We start from the raw sequence: 13,568 nt of genomic DNA on the forward strand, positions 1-13,568 counted from the left end.
TCCAAATATCTAATCAGCCGATCATGTGGCAGCAGCTCAGAGGATTTGGGCTTCTAAACATGGTCAAGACAACCTGCTGAAGTTCAAACTGAGCATCAGAATGAGGAAGAAAGGTGATTTCAATGACTTTGTGCGTGGTGTGGCTGCTGGTGCATGAGTATTTCAGAAAATGTAAATCTATTGAGATTTTCCAACACAATGAGAAAATTGTAGCTGCTCTTTGGGTGAAAATGCCCTGTTGATGCCAGAGGTCAGAGGAGGGCGGCCAGACCGCCGGCAAGAAGTCAGGTGAGTAAAGTTTTCTTAGTGTATTTAGATACCTGCTAATAAGTAATAAGCAGGTATCTGCGTCTGATACAGTTTGAAAAACAACTGACAGCTTAGCACTCAAACTTTTTGTCCACATACTGGCCCCCAAGAAGCAACATGGTGTCAGCTAAATGGCTAAGGTTGATGTTTCAAACCAATGGGTAATGTCCTTAGACAGTATAAAACATAGATGTAGTCACCGTGACATTACCTGCTGGATTCCCTACTGCTGTGATGTTTTGAATCCAGAAGTGACAGATGAAAGGGAGAAGTGCTAAGTTATTCACCTAACCCTACTTAGCTTGGTTAGCAAGCTATGTTCATAAAGTGAATGGGTGCTAGGAAACAGTTAGCTAAAATGCTAGAATTTCACTCACCAAAACTGACCCACAAACCTCTCAGGTGATCTGCATCACACAACAAGCCATAATGTCAGTAAGATAATCCAATAAAGATGCTCCAAAAGGCTCCAACAGTTCACACATTATGAAAAAGTCCAGTGTATTGACTCAAACTCATGCATGAGGTCTAACAGGCTCAGATGGGAACACCTGTCAATCAAAACGGCCACGCCCCTGGATCCAGATGAATGAGTTATGAAAAATTTTCCCCACTCATAGATTTTTTTAAGAAAAGGGAAAATGGACGTTTATTCTCACCACTAAAAATAAAACATTCTTGGAGCTTCCTGACTGAAAAATCTAAACTAAAATGTAAAGTTATCTCAAAACTTGACTTAATAACTCAAGATTTCTAGTTATTTTTTTAACATTTTTAGTTCTTTTCTCAGATGTTTGAGTTAGTAAGTAGAAATTTAAAGATACCTAACTAGAAAATTTGATTTATAGATGGCAATTTATGTATTGATTAATTTTTGCCTTTAAGTGGTGGAAGCTTCCATAGAGAAACTACCCATGAACACAAAACCTTTTTTGTACCAGGCTGTAAAGATGCTTTTTAATGCTATAAAGTTGGACATTTTAACAAAGGAGTCTGTATGGATTGATTCCCATCTGTAGCCATCCAAAAGTTGCCCCAAAAATAATTTTTGTTTTTGCTACTTTCATCTCAGAAGTAGGAAAAAATTCCCAGGAGTTTGCCTCAGGTGACTGTCATGTTTTCCAGCCTCAGCAGATGGACTCAGAAACATCGTCATCAGTACCTTTCTTGCTTAAATAAATCCAGTTAACCTGGAGAACTTTCAGGTCACCATTTGTTAAACCGTCTTTATTAGATTAGTGTTTCAACCATTCATTTGCTACCTTACCTTGCAGTTACACTCTACTCAATGTAACTGCCATTCATTTCATTATGTTTAATGACCAGTTTCACCTATTTAACCATTTCGTTTGGCTATCAGTTTAATAATTTTAGCTCTCTATATCATCTCACATCTTGCTGTAATTGCATAATTACAGCAATACATGACATGATACTAATTTTCTTTAATTTTGTTTACAGTAAATTACTGTATAAACCTATTAGAGTAGCTTGCTGTTGGTAATTACAGCATAACTCTGGTCAAATGGCAGAAATCGGTTACAGTGTACACTTCATATGTACGCCAGGATTATTTCCCAACATTTCTGCTTCTGCTTTCAAAATTTGAACCAACAAGGCCACAGATCAACACACAAAAACACACAAAAATAACAGGGCCAGATTTAACACTCAAAGAAGTTTAAGCTCTTTCCATGTATTTAAGGGTTACTGCATATAAGTTATTTCAGATTTATTCAAAATAAAGTTGATAATAATAGAAAACACATGTTGCAGCAGCAATAGTATGTTTTTAAAATATAAGCTCTACACCAGTATTCAAGAATCTGAGAAGGTGCGAGACTTGGAACAGACGAACAGCCAAATATGATGCACTAATGTTCAAATGGTGCCACAGACTATGTGAAGTTTCAGTGTCATATGTTTGGGTTTGAACTCAGAGTGACTAATTTGGTTTAGTTCCTGTTCCAAATTTCCCTCCAGCAAAAATATCTTCTTCTCCACGTGTTCCGTTTTCATTCAGCTGTTTTGCCTAAGAGAGAGTTTTATAACACGCTTTGCTTCTTCCTCTAAAATATCTGCACCACAGTCATCTTTCTTTTCCCTTTGGAGCTGTCGTGTTTTTCCCCGCTGCTGATCACATGATCACACCTGCTAACTCTCCCTTTCATTGTCCACTTTTACTGTTTGAGTCTCGTACTGTGGCTCCTCTGTTAGTCATACCTTTCATAGCCCTGAAGCCTCAACACTCTCATAGTGATGCTGAAATCTACTTGGAGAGACACTCACCCTGGTCAATGAAACTTCTACTTGAACAAATCCCCCAACATCTCATTCATCTATTGGAGTGTCGTCCCAGCCTGCGGCAGTGACAGGCAAACTGCAAAGTGGCACAATTGCTGGCGGAGAACTGAGTCTGTGGCTTTTTCACCTTCTCTCACCCAGATAATCAATCTCCCCTGACCTCTTGCTCACTCCAGCCCGGAGAAGATGATCCCAGTGGATGATCTTGAGGCGTTGCCGAGCATCTTTAAGCAGTTGTAGACAACAGGCGGGTGATCAGAGTGAGAATTGGACCAGAGAGGCCTCTGCCTCCTTCCACTGCACATCGGTTTGACAACATCTTCACCATTTCAGCATCGAAACAGAAATATGACTTTCTTTAGTAAAAGTTAAACTAGCATTTTATGAAGAGGGTTGATAAAAGTTATTGCTTTAGTGACCCTAGCCACATATTTTGCCTCTTGGAGTTGTACTCGGGTGAGGCTCTTCTGTGTTTTCAGTTTGCATAGTTTCCCCATGTTGTGCAAGATTTCTCTGAGAGCTTAGTTTCTCCTGCGGTCAAAATATCCATGAAAAGTTAATGTTAATAGCTGGATATGGGACACGCTTCCAAAAGAGATTTGCAATCCAGTTCGATTAAAAACTTATCTACATCAGACACAGAGAACTACAGCTGGACAAGCAATGATGTTATAGATTCTGATCCAGTGAAGAAGATTTTCATTAGATTTCACTGAACCCTGGTAAGGGGAAACAGTCCTGGGTGTACGTCGCCTCTCTCCCTTTGATAGCTGGGGCACCAGCGCAGGTGCTTCTTCAGAATGTGAAACAGATAACAGACAAGTATGGCACAAATAATGCACTGCAAATGCTTCCACAGTATAACAACCATCCTCCGTGCCACCTTGCTCTCTGATGTCGACATGTGCACTGACACAAATGATGGCAAACCTACGAGTTAGCTTAGGCAAGCAGTCCAAGCTGAAAAACACCCTCTCAGTTTGTCATTCTATTTAAGCTGCAGAATTTCCCTGCATCACTGCCTGCTGTTTCAACCATTCCACCACCCCGACATCCACCTGTGTCCCTCAAAGGGATGTTTAGCTCATCGCTCCATTTCTATGTGTATCATATTTGCAGGAAGTGATGAGCCAGACCCCAAACACAGACTGTAATTGGCTGGTGTTATAAGTCATTTCAAATGTGAGATGTCTGGCTGAAATGTAGGATTGGGTGCGGCTGCACAGAAAGGATGTGGAGAGAAACAGCAAAAGAAAAAAGAAAAGAAAAAAAGGAAGGGGGACCGATTTCTCATTTGAAAAAGCAGCATGATTACTTGAAACTCAGATTGTATTTCATTGAATATTTACACATGCTGCATTATGTTATCTCCAAGCCAGCAATGCAGACACGTGTGAAACTTGCAAGCATGTGCACATATGGTCTGCAATGATTCTTTGAGGACAGATCATTCAAATCAGGGGGATTGAACATGTATTACACCTATTATTTTACTACTAGCCATAACTGAACACAGACCATAACAACCAGCTCAAGAAGGCAGGGGTGACTACATATGTCTGGGTGCCATCACTGCCATGCGAGTCTTTTAAAGTCAGGTTTAAAACAAATAAAAAGAATGGCAAAGGTGACTGGACAAATGAGAGAGCTGAGTTTTAGAGTGCCTATTCGAATAGAAATGGAAGCAGTGGTGCGTTGGTGAGTCAAAGGCGCAGAAAGGGATAAAAAAAAACTCAGTCACTGTGAGGATCAGCATGTGGTAGTGCGTGTGTTGGAGCAAATGCAGTGCTGGGTTTGAACATGATGTGAAGGGCACATTGTTATTAAAGACAGAGTAGTCTGATTTGAAATATTTATGAAATTCAACACATTTTAAAAGCACGGGTTTACCAAATGCATTTGTAGATGAATAAGATGCCAGCACAGAGCAAGAAGTGGACAGAAAGCTTTTGATGGTGATAAATTATTTCACAGTGGGTCCAAATGAGCACACGTTCGTTCATGTTTGTAGGTTTCAGGAGCGCTGAAGGATTGCAGTGGTCACGCTCAAAAAACAAAAAGGAATGCAGGAAAAACATCTGAAGAAAGAAAGTAATGATGTTCAGCAGAGATCTGTCAAGTGAAATTATAAAACAAAGAACACATAAAAGCCATCTTTTCTTTTGTCAAATGGTGGTTGGATAGTTTTCAGATGAATATATGTGATTTTTCTTTTTCATTCACACATACAGGGGGATTTGGGTTTGTTTCACAGCCACAGGACCTGGGGGTACCTTGCAGTCGTTGAGTCGACCATGAGCTCCTCTGTATACCAAAGTCAAATATATCTGTGTTTGATGGCTAAAGCTTGGTTGAAATTGGGTCGTGCAACAGGATGATGATCCCATGCAAAAGCAGCAAATGTACAACAGAATGACTGAAAAAGAAAAGAATAGAGGTGACTGAAATGCTGTGATGGGACCTTAAGAGAGCTGTGAATAAACAAATGAACCCACACTGAACTGAAGACTGAGCCAAAATTTCCCCGTAGCAACATGAGAGACTGATAAATACATAAAGAAAGCTTTAACTCCAGGTCATTGCTGCTAAAGGTGATTATTATTTTAAATTACATCTTAACACATAAAATTTAAAAATTGAAATTTGGGAGTACTTTCTTTTTCATGACTGTACCTGAAACATTTAATATGAGCACAGAGTTTAAGGTGAGTACTCTCTGAGAGGTTCTACCAAACACCAGAGGTGTGAAGTCACAAAATAAGGTCATCTGCGCTCTTGAGACATTTTTGTATTCACACTTCATGAATATTGTCCTATAGCATCTTTCCCTACACCCAAGTCCTTGACTTTATAAAAATGATTTGTAGTAGAAACTCCAGAACGCAATCCATCTCTGTTATAATCTGGATGTTCAGCTTTGAAGTAGTTATTGCATCATTATTTTAATTGTCTCCTCGGCACAGTTGTTGTAAGTGGTTTACTGAAAGGAGCACCTGCGTGTGCATGAGAGCTCTCAGCGGGTCTCTCTCCAATAAGTGAGTGTACGGTAAAATAATGTTGTTTGACATTATTATGAGACATGAAGTGTGCCTGCTGAGCTTTTTCCACACTTACAATCTGGAAGCATTTTTAAATCAACCTAAATCTGAACTTATATTAATTTACTGACTTATTAAACCTGTCTATATACCAAAGTCTGTCAGCCAAGTTCCCAGACTTGAATAGAGCCTAGTCCAAAACTAATCCAGTGAAGAACTCCACTGGAGAGACTGACTTAATCCATATCTGGGAAACTGAGGCTGGAACTTCTAAACTGGTCTAGAATTGAAGTTTCTTTTTATTTCACCTAAAAAATTGGGGTTAATATAAATTTTTCACTGATTTTCACATTTGATATGACGTTGACCCAATTTCCACTCATGTTAAATCAGCTCGAGCTGTTATTGGTACCTACAATCACACAAAATTTCAAAAAGATATACTTGAAAACTGTGGACACTAGACTGCTAACGAACAGACAAACGGACAAACAAACTAACAAAACCGATTACATGCAAAACTCCCAAAGTAACTTGGTGGAAATGTCTGATTTAAAGATTAAAATCTGATGGCTATATCTCGGTTAAAGTAAGCCCCTGACAGTAATTTACTTATAGCAGAGCTTTTATTCCAAGGCAACTGCAGTAAGTTAAAAGTAGGAAGACAAATCAAGTTATATTAAGAAACCAATCCTGACCTCAAACTGCTTACAATTAACACATCTACCAAACCAAACTTGGCACATTCCTCCAGGAACTTGACCATAAAAGGAGTCCAAAAAGGCCTGGTCTGGCTTTGCACTTGCTGGATCCAAACCAGGTCTGGATGAGAGGCAAGAAATAAAAATAAACTAAACACAAACACATCTTCAAACACAGCTCGCTTGCAAGCACTGCATGTTTCATGTTTAGAGGTCACAGGGCAGTAGCTTTATGGGCTGATTAACACGTATATCTCCTTCATATAACCCAAAATACTCGACCCTGCTGCTGCTGCATGTGTACGCTGACAACAGGCCAAGATGCTGTCTTGATGCATGCTCAATCATCCAGGACGTAGCATTTCCAGTGCAAGAAACGACTGAAGAAGTAACAAAATGTATCTCCCACTGAAAACGCCACGTTCAGATGAACAGAACTTTTTAGGAGGCGAAAATGCTGCGTCACAGCTGCTCGCAATAACAAGTCCCAATGTCACCCCTGAGTACAGATAATGGCCACATGATGGCAAAAAATGGAGTGAGGAGTTGGTGAAAAACGTCTTTGTGTTTCCTGGTGAATCAAACCATTATTCCAAACTATTTTTTTTAAAGATCAAACATAGCAAAAAGTTCTGTGGTCTCCTAAATGTTACACCCCTGTCCAGACCCTGAAATACTAATTAAAGTTGAACACCCTGTGCGCTGCGCTCTGTGCCTGCACGCCACACTGAGGAAACCGTTTCCCTTAATTTGAGTAAAAATTCAAAGGATGTCCAGTTTCTCAGAAATGTAAATTTAAATATATTTAAAACTCTGTCTACAGTTCTGTAGCTGTCCTTTTTACGCAGCTTATATTTTGGTTTATTATGTTTAAAAAAAATCACAGGTGATGCTTGTCACTGAGCTACATTTTTGCTATATTAACTGTTTAAAGCCTGAACTATCAAATAATTGCCAGAAAATTATTATTTTTTGAATTCAGCATTTATTGAACCTCCTGACTTTAAAAAAAAAGATTTGTTACATCTGGCCTTTTATTTCTTTTTCTTTTGCAATTTATTGCCTAAAAATGTGGTGCGCAGTTTATTCCCGTTTTTCAATGTATCAAATATGATACACTATGAGTTAAGGAGTTAAAGGTATCCTCTCTTTGGCATCACACAGATCAATCAGTGGCTTAAATCAGTCTGATGCTTGAGCTTCTGGCTCACAGAAACTACTTGTATGCAGGCCCCCACCAAAGAGGTGACAGTGTTCAGTGTCCCTATAACAGGTTTTGGCGACCGGGGATCAGACTGCCCCTCCTGTACGTGGTGGGCTTATGAGGGGCTGGGTGCATGTAACTCTTTCTGGTTACAGGGTGGGACCAAGGCAACTCTACCCTGGGGAGGATAAACAGATTCCTTGTTCTTCCCTTCATAGGGGTTTTCTGAATAGCTCTTGTCTGACGCCTCACCCAGAAGCATTTTTGCTTGGGAGACCCTTCCAGGGGTAAATTGCCCCTCACAATATATCTCCTGGCATGACAAGGTGGAGGGATTTCTGGATCCTAGTTATGCATCTGACTAGGATGCCTACTGGGTGCCTCCCAGGTGAGGTTTTTCAGGCTTGTCCTACTGAGGGGAGACCTTGGGGAAAAACCAGAATACATCGGAGAGATTAGATCCCTCAGCAGGCTTGGGAAGCCTTGTTGTCTCCTTGGAAGAATTAATTGAGTTGGCTGCCGCCACTATTCAGACCCAGACCTAAGTAAGTGGCTATGGATGGGTGGATGGAAGGATGGATGGATGGATGGATGATAGGACGACAATAATTCGGTATAACTTTGAGTACTTGAATGTCCAAATGTGCCTTTAAACCAAAGCGGTAAAATCAAAGTGAGCCATCATCTCTTTTTAAAACCTGGTAGGAGCTCAGAGTTGTATAACTTTGAGAATGAGGTGCAAAATACAGTGAAGATCTACAAACTTTTAGTCAGCAGGAGAAAACGTATCATTTTACAGTCAGAGGCATATCTGCCAAGTCTGCCCATGAGTTTGGAGATTACTACACACACCATCAGCCAGGACAGTGTGCTACCAACCCACCTCCCAGCAGCCAAGTTTTAATTAGTTCATACCACTTCTCATTTTAGTCTCTCACCAGGAGCCAAGTACACGAAGTACAAATGACACAAAGTTGTCCTCCAGACAGAAGGAGGGTGTAAATGTACAAGTCACAGTACTGTCATGACTTACTGGGACTGTCTTCAGCTTAACTAGCATCACATGTATGACAGGAAAAAGGCCTAATTCAGTTATTTGTGGGGCATAAATCACGCCTCCATGAAGAATAAATAATGTGACCTTAATACTGCTTTCAGTAGAATTTAATCTGATTCTTTTTAGCAGATTGTTTCATATATACAGTCAAGTGAAGAGTAAAGTGTGCTATTAATGTTTCCATAGGAATGAAGAGGGTATGCAAAAGCCAGGTGCTGCTAATCAAAAGCAGTTTTAGACCAGTTTGCTAGTCTGGTGTCTGGTATTCAGTTGTGTGTTAAGACAATGCTATAGTCGTCCCAGTACTAGACACAGCAGATTCACTGCTGTATTGCACTGTTACACTGTGCAATATTCAGAGAAACTACAACCCCCCCACCCCCCCACCCCCCCATCTCAGACTCTACAGACCTCAGTTAGCATATTAAATGTTAAAATTTATGACAGTACTATTAGAAAAAGTGTAGCTTGTCTGGAGCAATTGCCAAGAGAAAGTCTTTTCTTTCTAAAAAGAACACGAGAGCACGGCTTATGTTTAAAAAGTTACATCAAAACAAATCACAAGATTTCTGGAGCATCTTTAGACAGACCAGACCAATGTGGATGACGATGTATAACATTGCAACCACCTCATACTGGATGCCAAGCAGGGTTTTGGAGGGTTGAGGATAAGTCCAGACCTGAACCAAGCATAAATGCTGTTGCAGGCCCTTAAGAGAGCTGTGCATAAACACATAACTGCAAACCTCAATGAACTGAAGCAACATTGTAAAGAAGAGTGGGCCAAAATTCCTCCACAACGACGTGAGAGACTGATAAAGTCACACAGAAAATTATTACTTTAAGCTCTTGCTGTACTACAAGCTACTGAATGATGAGGTGGGTGCGGGATTTTATAGTCCTATGAAAACTAATGCTAATCACTCCCTGTTGATGTTGATGTTACAGTGAACGATGGCTAACACGTCTGGAGTAGCAAGATTTACCACTGTAGAAACGTTGAATCCCAAAGTGATCATGGAGATGAGTGGGGTTAACTTGTTTTAGCATCAAAATTATTCAAATGTATAAATGAAATACATTAAATCACATAAAATATCTGTTATTGATGATAAACACAAACAGAAACATTAAAGAAACCATAAACATCCCTGTTTAAACCATAATGGGCTCATAGATAATCCTTCTTGGTCCCTAAAATAGCTCAGTGAATACATGAATTCAATAATGTATAATTATGGCTCAGTCTTTACAACAAATACTTTTGGTATTTGTAGTTTAAAAATCAGAAGAATTCTCTCACCACTGCTTCTTATGCATGCATTTATGGTGCAGAGGCCTATATTATGTGGTGACTAGACTACCTTCATATTTTTAATATGCGAGTTCACCAGCTCACAGAAAATAAATCCACATGGAGTATATTGGACAGGAGGCGATATGAACCCTGCCAAATACTTAGATTGATGGGAAACTATGAAGGAAAAGCTCCACCTAGTGGAGGGCAGTGTAACTTTTTTCCTTCTTCTTCTTCTTTTTATATTCCTGCAGCAAAAAGACTCACACATCCCATTCAGCTAAAAGGAAGAATATGTCAGGATTTTTCCCATATAGAAAACAGGTTTATGGCATTTCCCCTTTAGGAATTTCAGAAGAACTGTGGTAAAAAATATTTTAAGCATTTTAAAGTAAAAATTATTTTAGTTAAGGTAACACACATGTGGACTAATTGTCCCCCAAAGTCCCGTTTTGAGCCAGACCTTCATGTAAACTGACCATGGAAAGCAGAGAACACAAGACATAAAAACAAAACAGGTTTTTAATCAATATTTTATTCTGAAAGGATCGATCTAAGGTTATAAGCAGTTTATAAAAGTTTATTTTCACATCATCTACTGCTGCTACAGTTTATGCACACAAGGCTTAATGAGATCCATGCACATTTTCCAACATAATCCACAACTAACATTTCACACTTTACATTCCCTGTTCGAGCTCATCGTGTGTTTTTCTTTAGAGGTAAATACTACGTGATTATAATTTTACACATTCATGGATCCTGAACCACATTCTCCCTCTTGTGCACACTTCTAACGTGTCTGCCGAGAGACTCCATCCATTTGAAGGATTTGCCACAGCAGTTACACACAAAGTGTTTCCCCTCGGTGTGGATCGTCTGGTGTCTGTTCAGAGCGCTCGTCGTGATGAAAGTCTTGCTGCATATTTCACACCTGTACGGCCTCTCTCCCGTGTGAGTCCTGATGTGAGCTGCCAGGTGGGAGCAGTTACTGAAGCGTTTTTCACAGACGGAGCAGCTGTAGGGTTTGTCTTTGCCCTCCTCGTTGCCATGGAGGTGGTGGTGATGGTGGTAATGGTGGAAATGTAAGGCTTGGTCCTGCAGACTGGCTTTCAGACTGGAAGGAGAGGAGATGAAGTCTTTGATGTCTGACTCGAGGGCTTCGAGCTGGTCAGCATCATGACCCATCCAGAAGTCCCTGTGGCTCTTCTGTTGCTCCTCCTTTTTTACCTCTGAAGTTTCTGGATGCTCCTCATCCATCTGCCCCAGGCTGCTGCCTCCATCCTCCTCATCCTCCTCGCACTGCTCAGGCTCGGCCTCAGGTTCAGAAGCATCCACTGCAGGGTCTGACTCAAGAGGAGGAGGAGGAGGAGAAGGACGGTGGTGGTGATAGGTTTGCTGCAGCAGCTGGGCTGCAAGACATTTGTCTGATGGAGGCTCTGAGTAAAAGACAAAAGACGCCGGAGTTATTCATTTTTAACTCAAAATACACACATTATAAGGAAAAGCTGCACGGGTTTGGCTATAAAGCGGGTTTAATTCAAACCTACCTGACTTGAGAAGCTTCAGCTCCAATCTGAGACGGCTGATTTCCAGATCTTTTGAACGACAGAGCTCCTCTTTGTATTCGGCTATTGTCTTTTCAACCGCTCCAAATATCTCCTCCGCGGCCACCATCAGCCTCTCGCTCAGAAAAGCTTTCAGTGAATGCATTCTGGACATTTAGACGGAAGGCTGCCAGCTGTCGGTGGCTCCTGAACACGTATTTGTGCGGGTCCGTGAACGTCACGCTTGGATTGTAAACACGGACATGAAACTAGTGAGGTGAGAAATGTGCAACACGAGACAACAGCGCCACCTGCAGGCGTGGAGGACAAGAATAAACGTTACGCCTTGATGATAAAAAATATCCTTTACTATGATTTCTATTCTATTTAAATATTATAAACAGTGCTGTTAAAAACAATTTTCCTAGTTTTTTGAATATTTGTGACACTTAAATGTTTAATATCAATACTAATGAAATGTGTCCTTCTTCAGAACACCAGTGTGCTTGAACTTCAGTACAGAAAAGAAAGCCTGATATTCTCCTCGTCGATTTTCTGGTAGAGAGCAGAATTCACGGTTCCCTCAATTACAGCAAGTCATCCAGGTCCCGAAGCAGCAAAGCAGCCCCACTAAAACCATCATGTTTGAGTGTCGGTGTGATGTTCTTTTTATGAAATGCTGTTTTAATTTTATGCCAGATGTAACAGGACGAAGCTCAGCTTTTGTCTCATCAGTCCACAGAACAGTTTCCCAAAAGTCTTGGAGATCATCAAGATGTTTTTTGGCAAATGTGAGTCTTTGTGATCTTTTTGGTTAGCACTCTCCCATGGGCGCCATTTTTGCCCAGCCTCTTTCTTGGAGTAATTTTGATAGATTGATCACTCCTGGGAAGCTTCACTGCTTTTCCAGGTTTTCTTAATTTGTATATAAGTCTTATAAAAGGTTTTATAACCCTTTACAGACTGACAGATATCAGTGAGTTTGTTTCTCAGCTGTTATATCAGGGTATGATGTGTAGCTTTTTAGATTTATGTATTTGTAACCTACTTCATTTTTTCAGACAAGTTCTATTTAAAATATTGTATATTATCCTGTATGTTTTTTTTTTCTTGGCTGTTTATTCTTGTCTGCTGACAAAACACACACACACACACTCACACACATTCACTTCATCATCCCAGCTTCAAAGTCCTTCCTGTGCAGGCCTGGCCCCGATATTGCTCACAGCAGGATGTCAGCTGTAAGCCTGTTCAGTTGCAGATTTCTCCTGCTCAGTCCAGCAACTTTTTCAACTCATTTTTTGAAGTTTTCAGTTAGGAAATAACAATCATTGCCTCCATATAAGGACCCATATGTCAACAAATCCCTGAACTCATTGCCCTGACTCTGGGAAAAGCTTGTGAGGGAAGAAGTGTAAAGAGCTTGGGTACATATATGCCAACAAAACAGCAACCACAACAAAGAGAGGGGGCAGGAGGGAAAGGAGTTCCAAGATTAAAGGAGAAATTATGGAAATTATAGTTATTATAATGGCAGCATGGTGGTACAGTGTTGCCTCACAGCAAGAATGTCCTGACTTCAATTGCACCATCAGGCCAGGGTCTTTCTGTGTGTTCTCCCCGTGTCTGTGTGGGTTCTCTCCGGGTACTCCAGCTTCCTCCCACAGTCCAAAGACATGCAGTTAGTGGAGTTAGGTTAACTGGATACACTAAATTGCCCATAGGTGTGAATAGTCTGTGTTTTAGCCCTGCGACAGACTGGTGACCTGTCCAGGGTGTACCCTGCCTCTCGCCCTATGACATCATCAATAAAAATCAGTGGCCTGGTTCCACTGGCAGCCATGCATGCCACATTTCCTTTCGGTATGCTCGATGACCTATTGCTTTGTTTTATCCGTACTTTTTTCTTCACTTCATTCTGCCAAAAGCTGGTTTCATCTATGCATTTTTCAGGCTTGTGCAGGCTCTTTTAAAGTCTCTTTTGTGATTATCAACATCTCTTGATTGTTGATAATCACACATCTACTTGGATGTCATCCACTTCTTCAAACTGCTGGTGGTACATACTGTGCATACCTCCTCTTTTTTGGGTTTCTGCTGCCTGAGGCATT

At 40.6% G+C, this 13,568-nt stretch overlaps 1 protein-coding gene across 1 annotated transcript; it reads right to left on the minus strand.

Moving 5' to 3' along the window:
• Positions 1-10,425: 10,425 nt before the first annotated feature.
• LOC134637228 (zinc finger protein 92-like) lies at positions 10,426-11,699 on the minus strand. The gene is made up of 2 exons (XM_063487599.1): positions 11,461-11,699; positions 10,426-11,349 (listed from the first exon to the last, which is right to left on the minus strand). Exons 1-2 carry the CDS (start codon positions 11,630-11,632, stop codon positions 10,664-10,666), a joined length of 858 nt encoding a protein of 285 aa, XP_063343669.1. The 5' UTR covers positions 11,633-11,699; the 3' UTR covers positions 10,426-10,663.
• Positions 11,700-13,568: the final 1,869 nt, after the last annotated feature.

This window comes from Pelmatolapia mariae, linkage group LG10_11, assembly GCF_036321145.2.
Source record: "Pelmatolapia mariae isolate MD_Pm_ZW linkage group LG10_11, Pm_UMD_F_2, whole genome shotgun sequence".
NCBI classification, from domain to species: domain Eukaryota; kingdom Metazoa; phylum Chordata; class Actinopteri; order Cichliformes; family Cichlidae; genus Pelmatolapia; species Pelmatolapia mariae.

Bases quoted from the DNA above. Each gene is read 5' to 3' on its own strand.
- LOC134637228 (XM_063487599.1), bottom strand. From the start codon at position 11,632: ATGTCCAGAATGCATTCACTGAAAGCTTTTCTGAGCGAGAGGCTGATG. The intron at 11,350-11,460 runs GTAGGTTTGAAT...TCTTTTACTCAG, and splicing joins GCTGAAGCTTCTCAAGTCAG to AGCCTCCATCAGACAAATGT.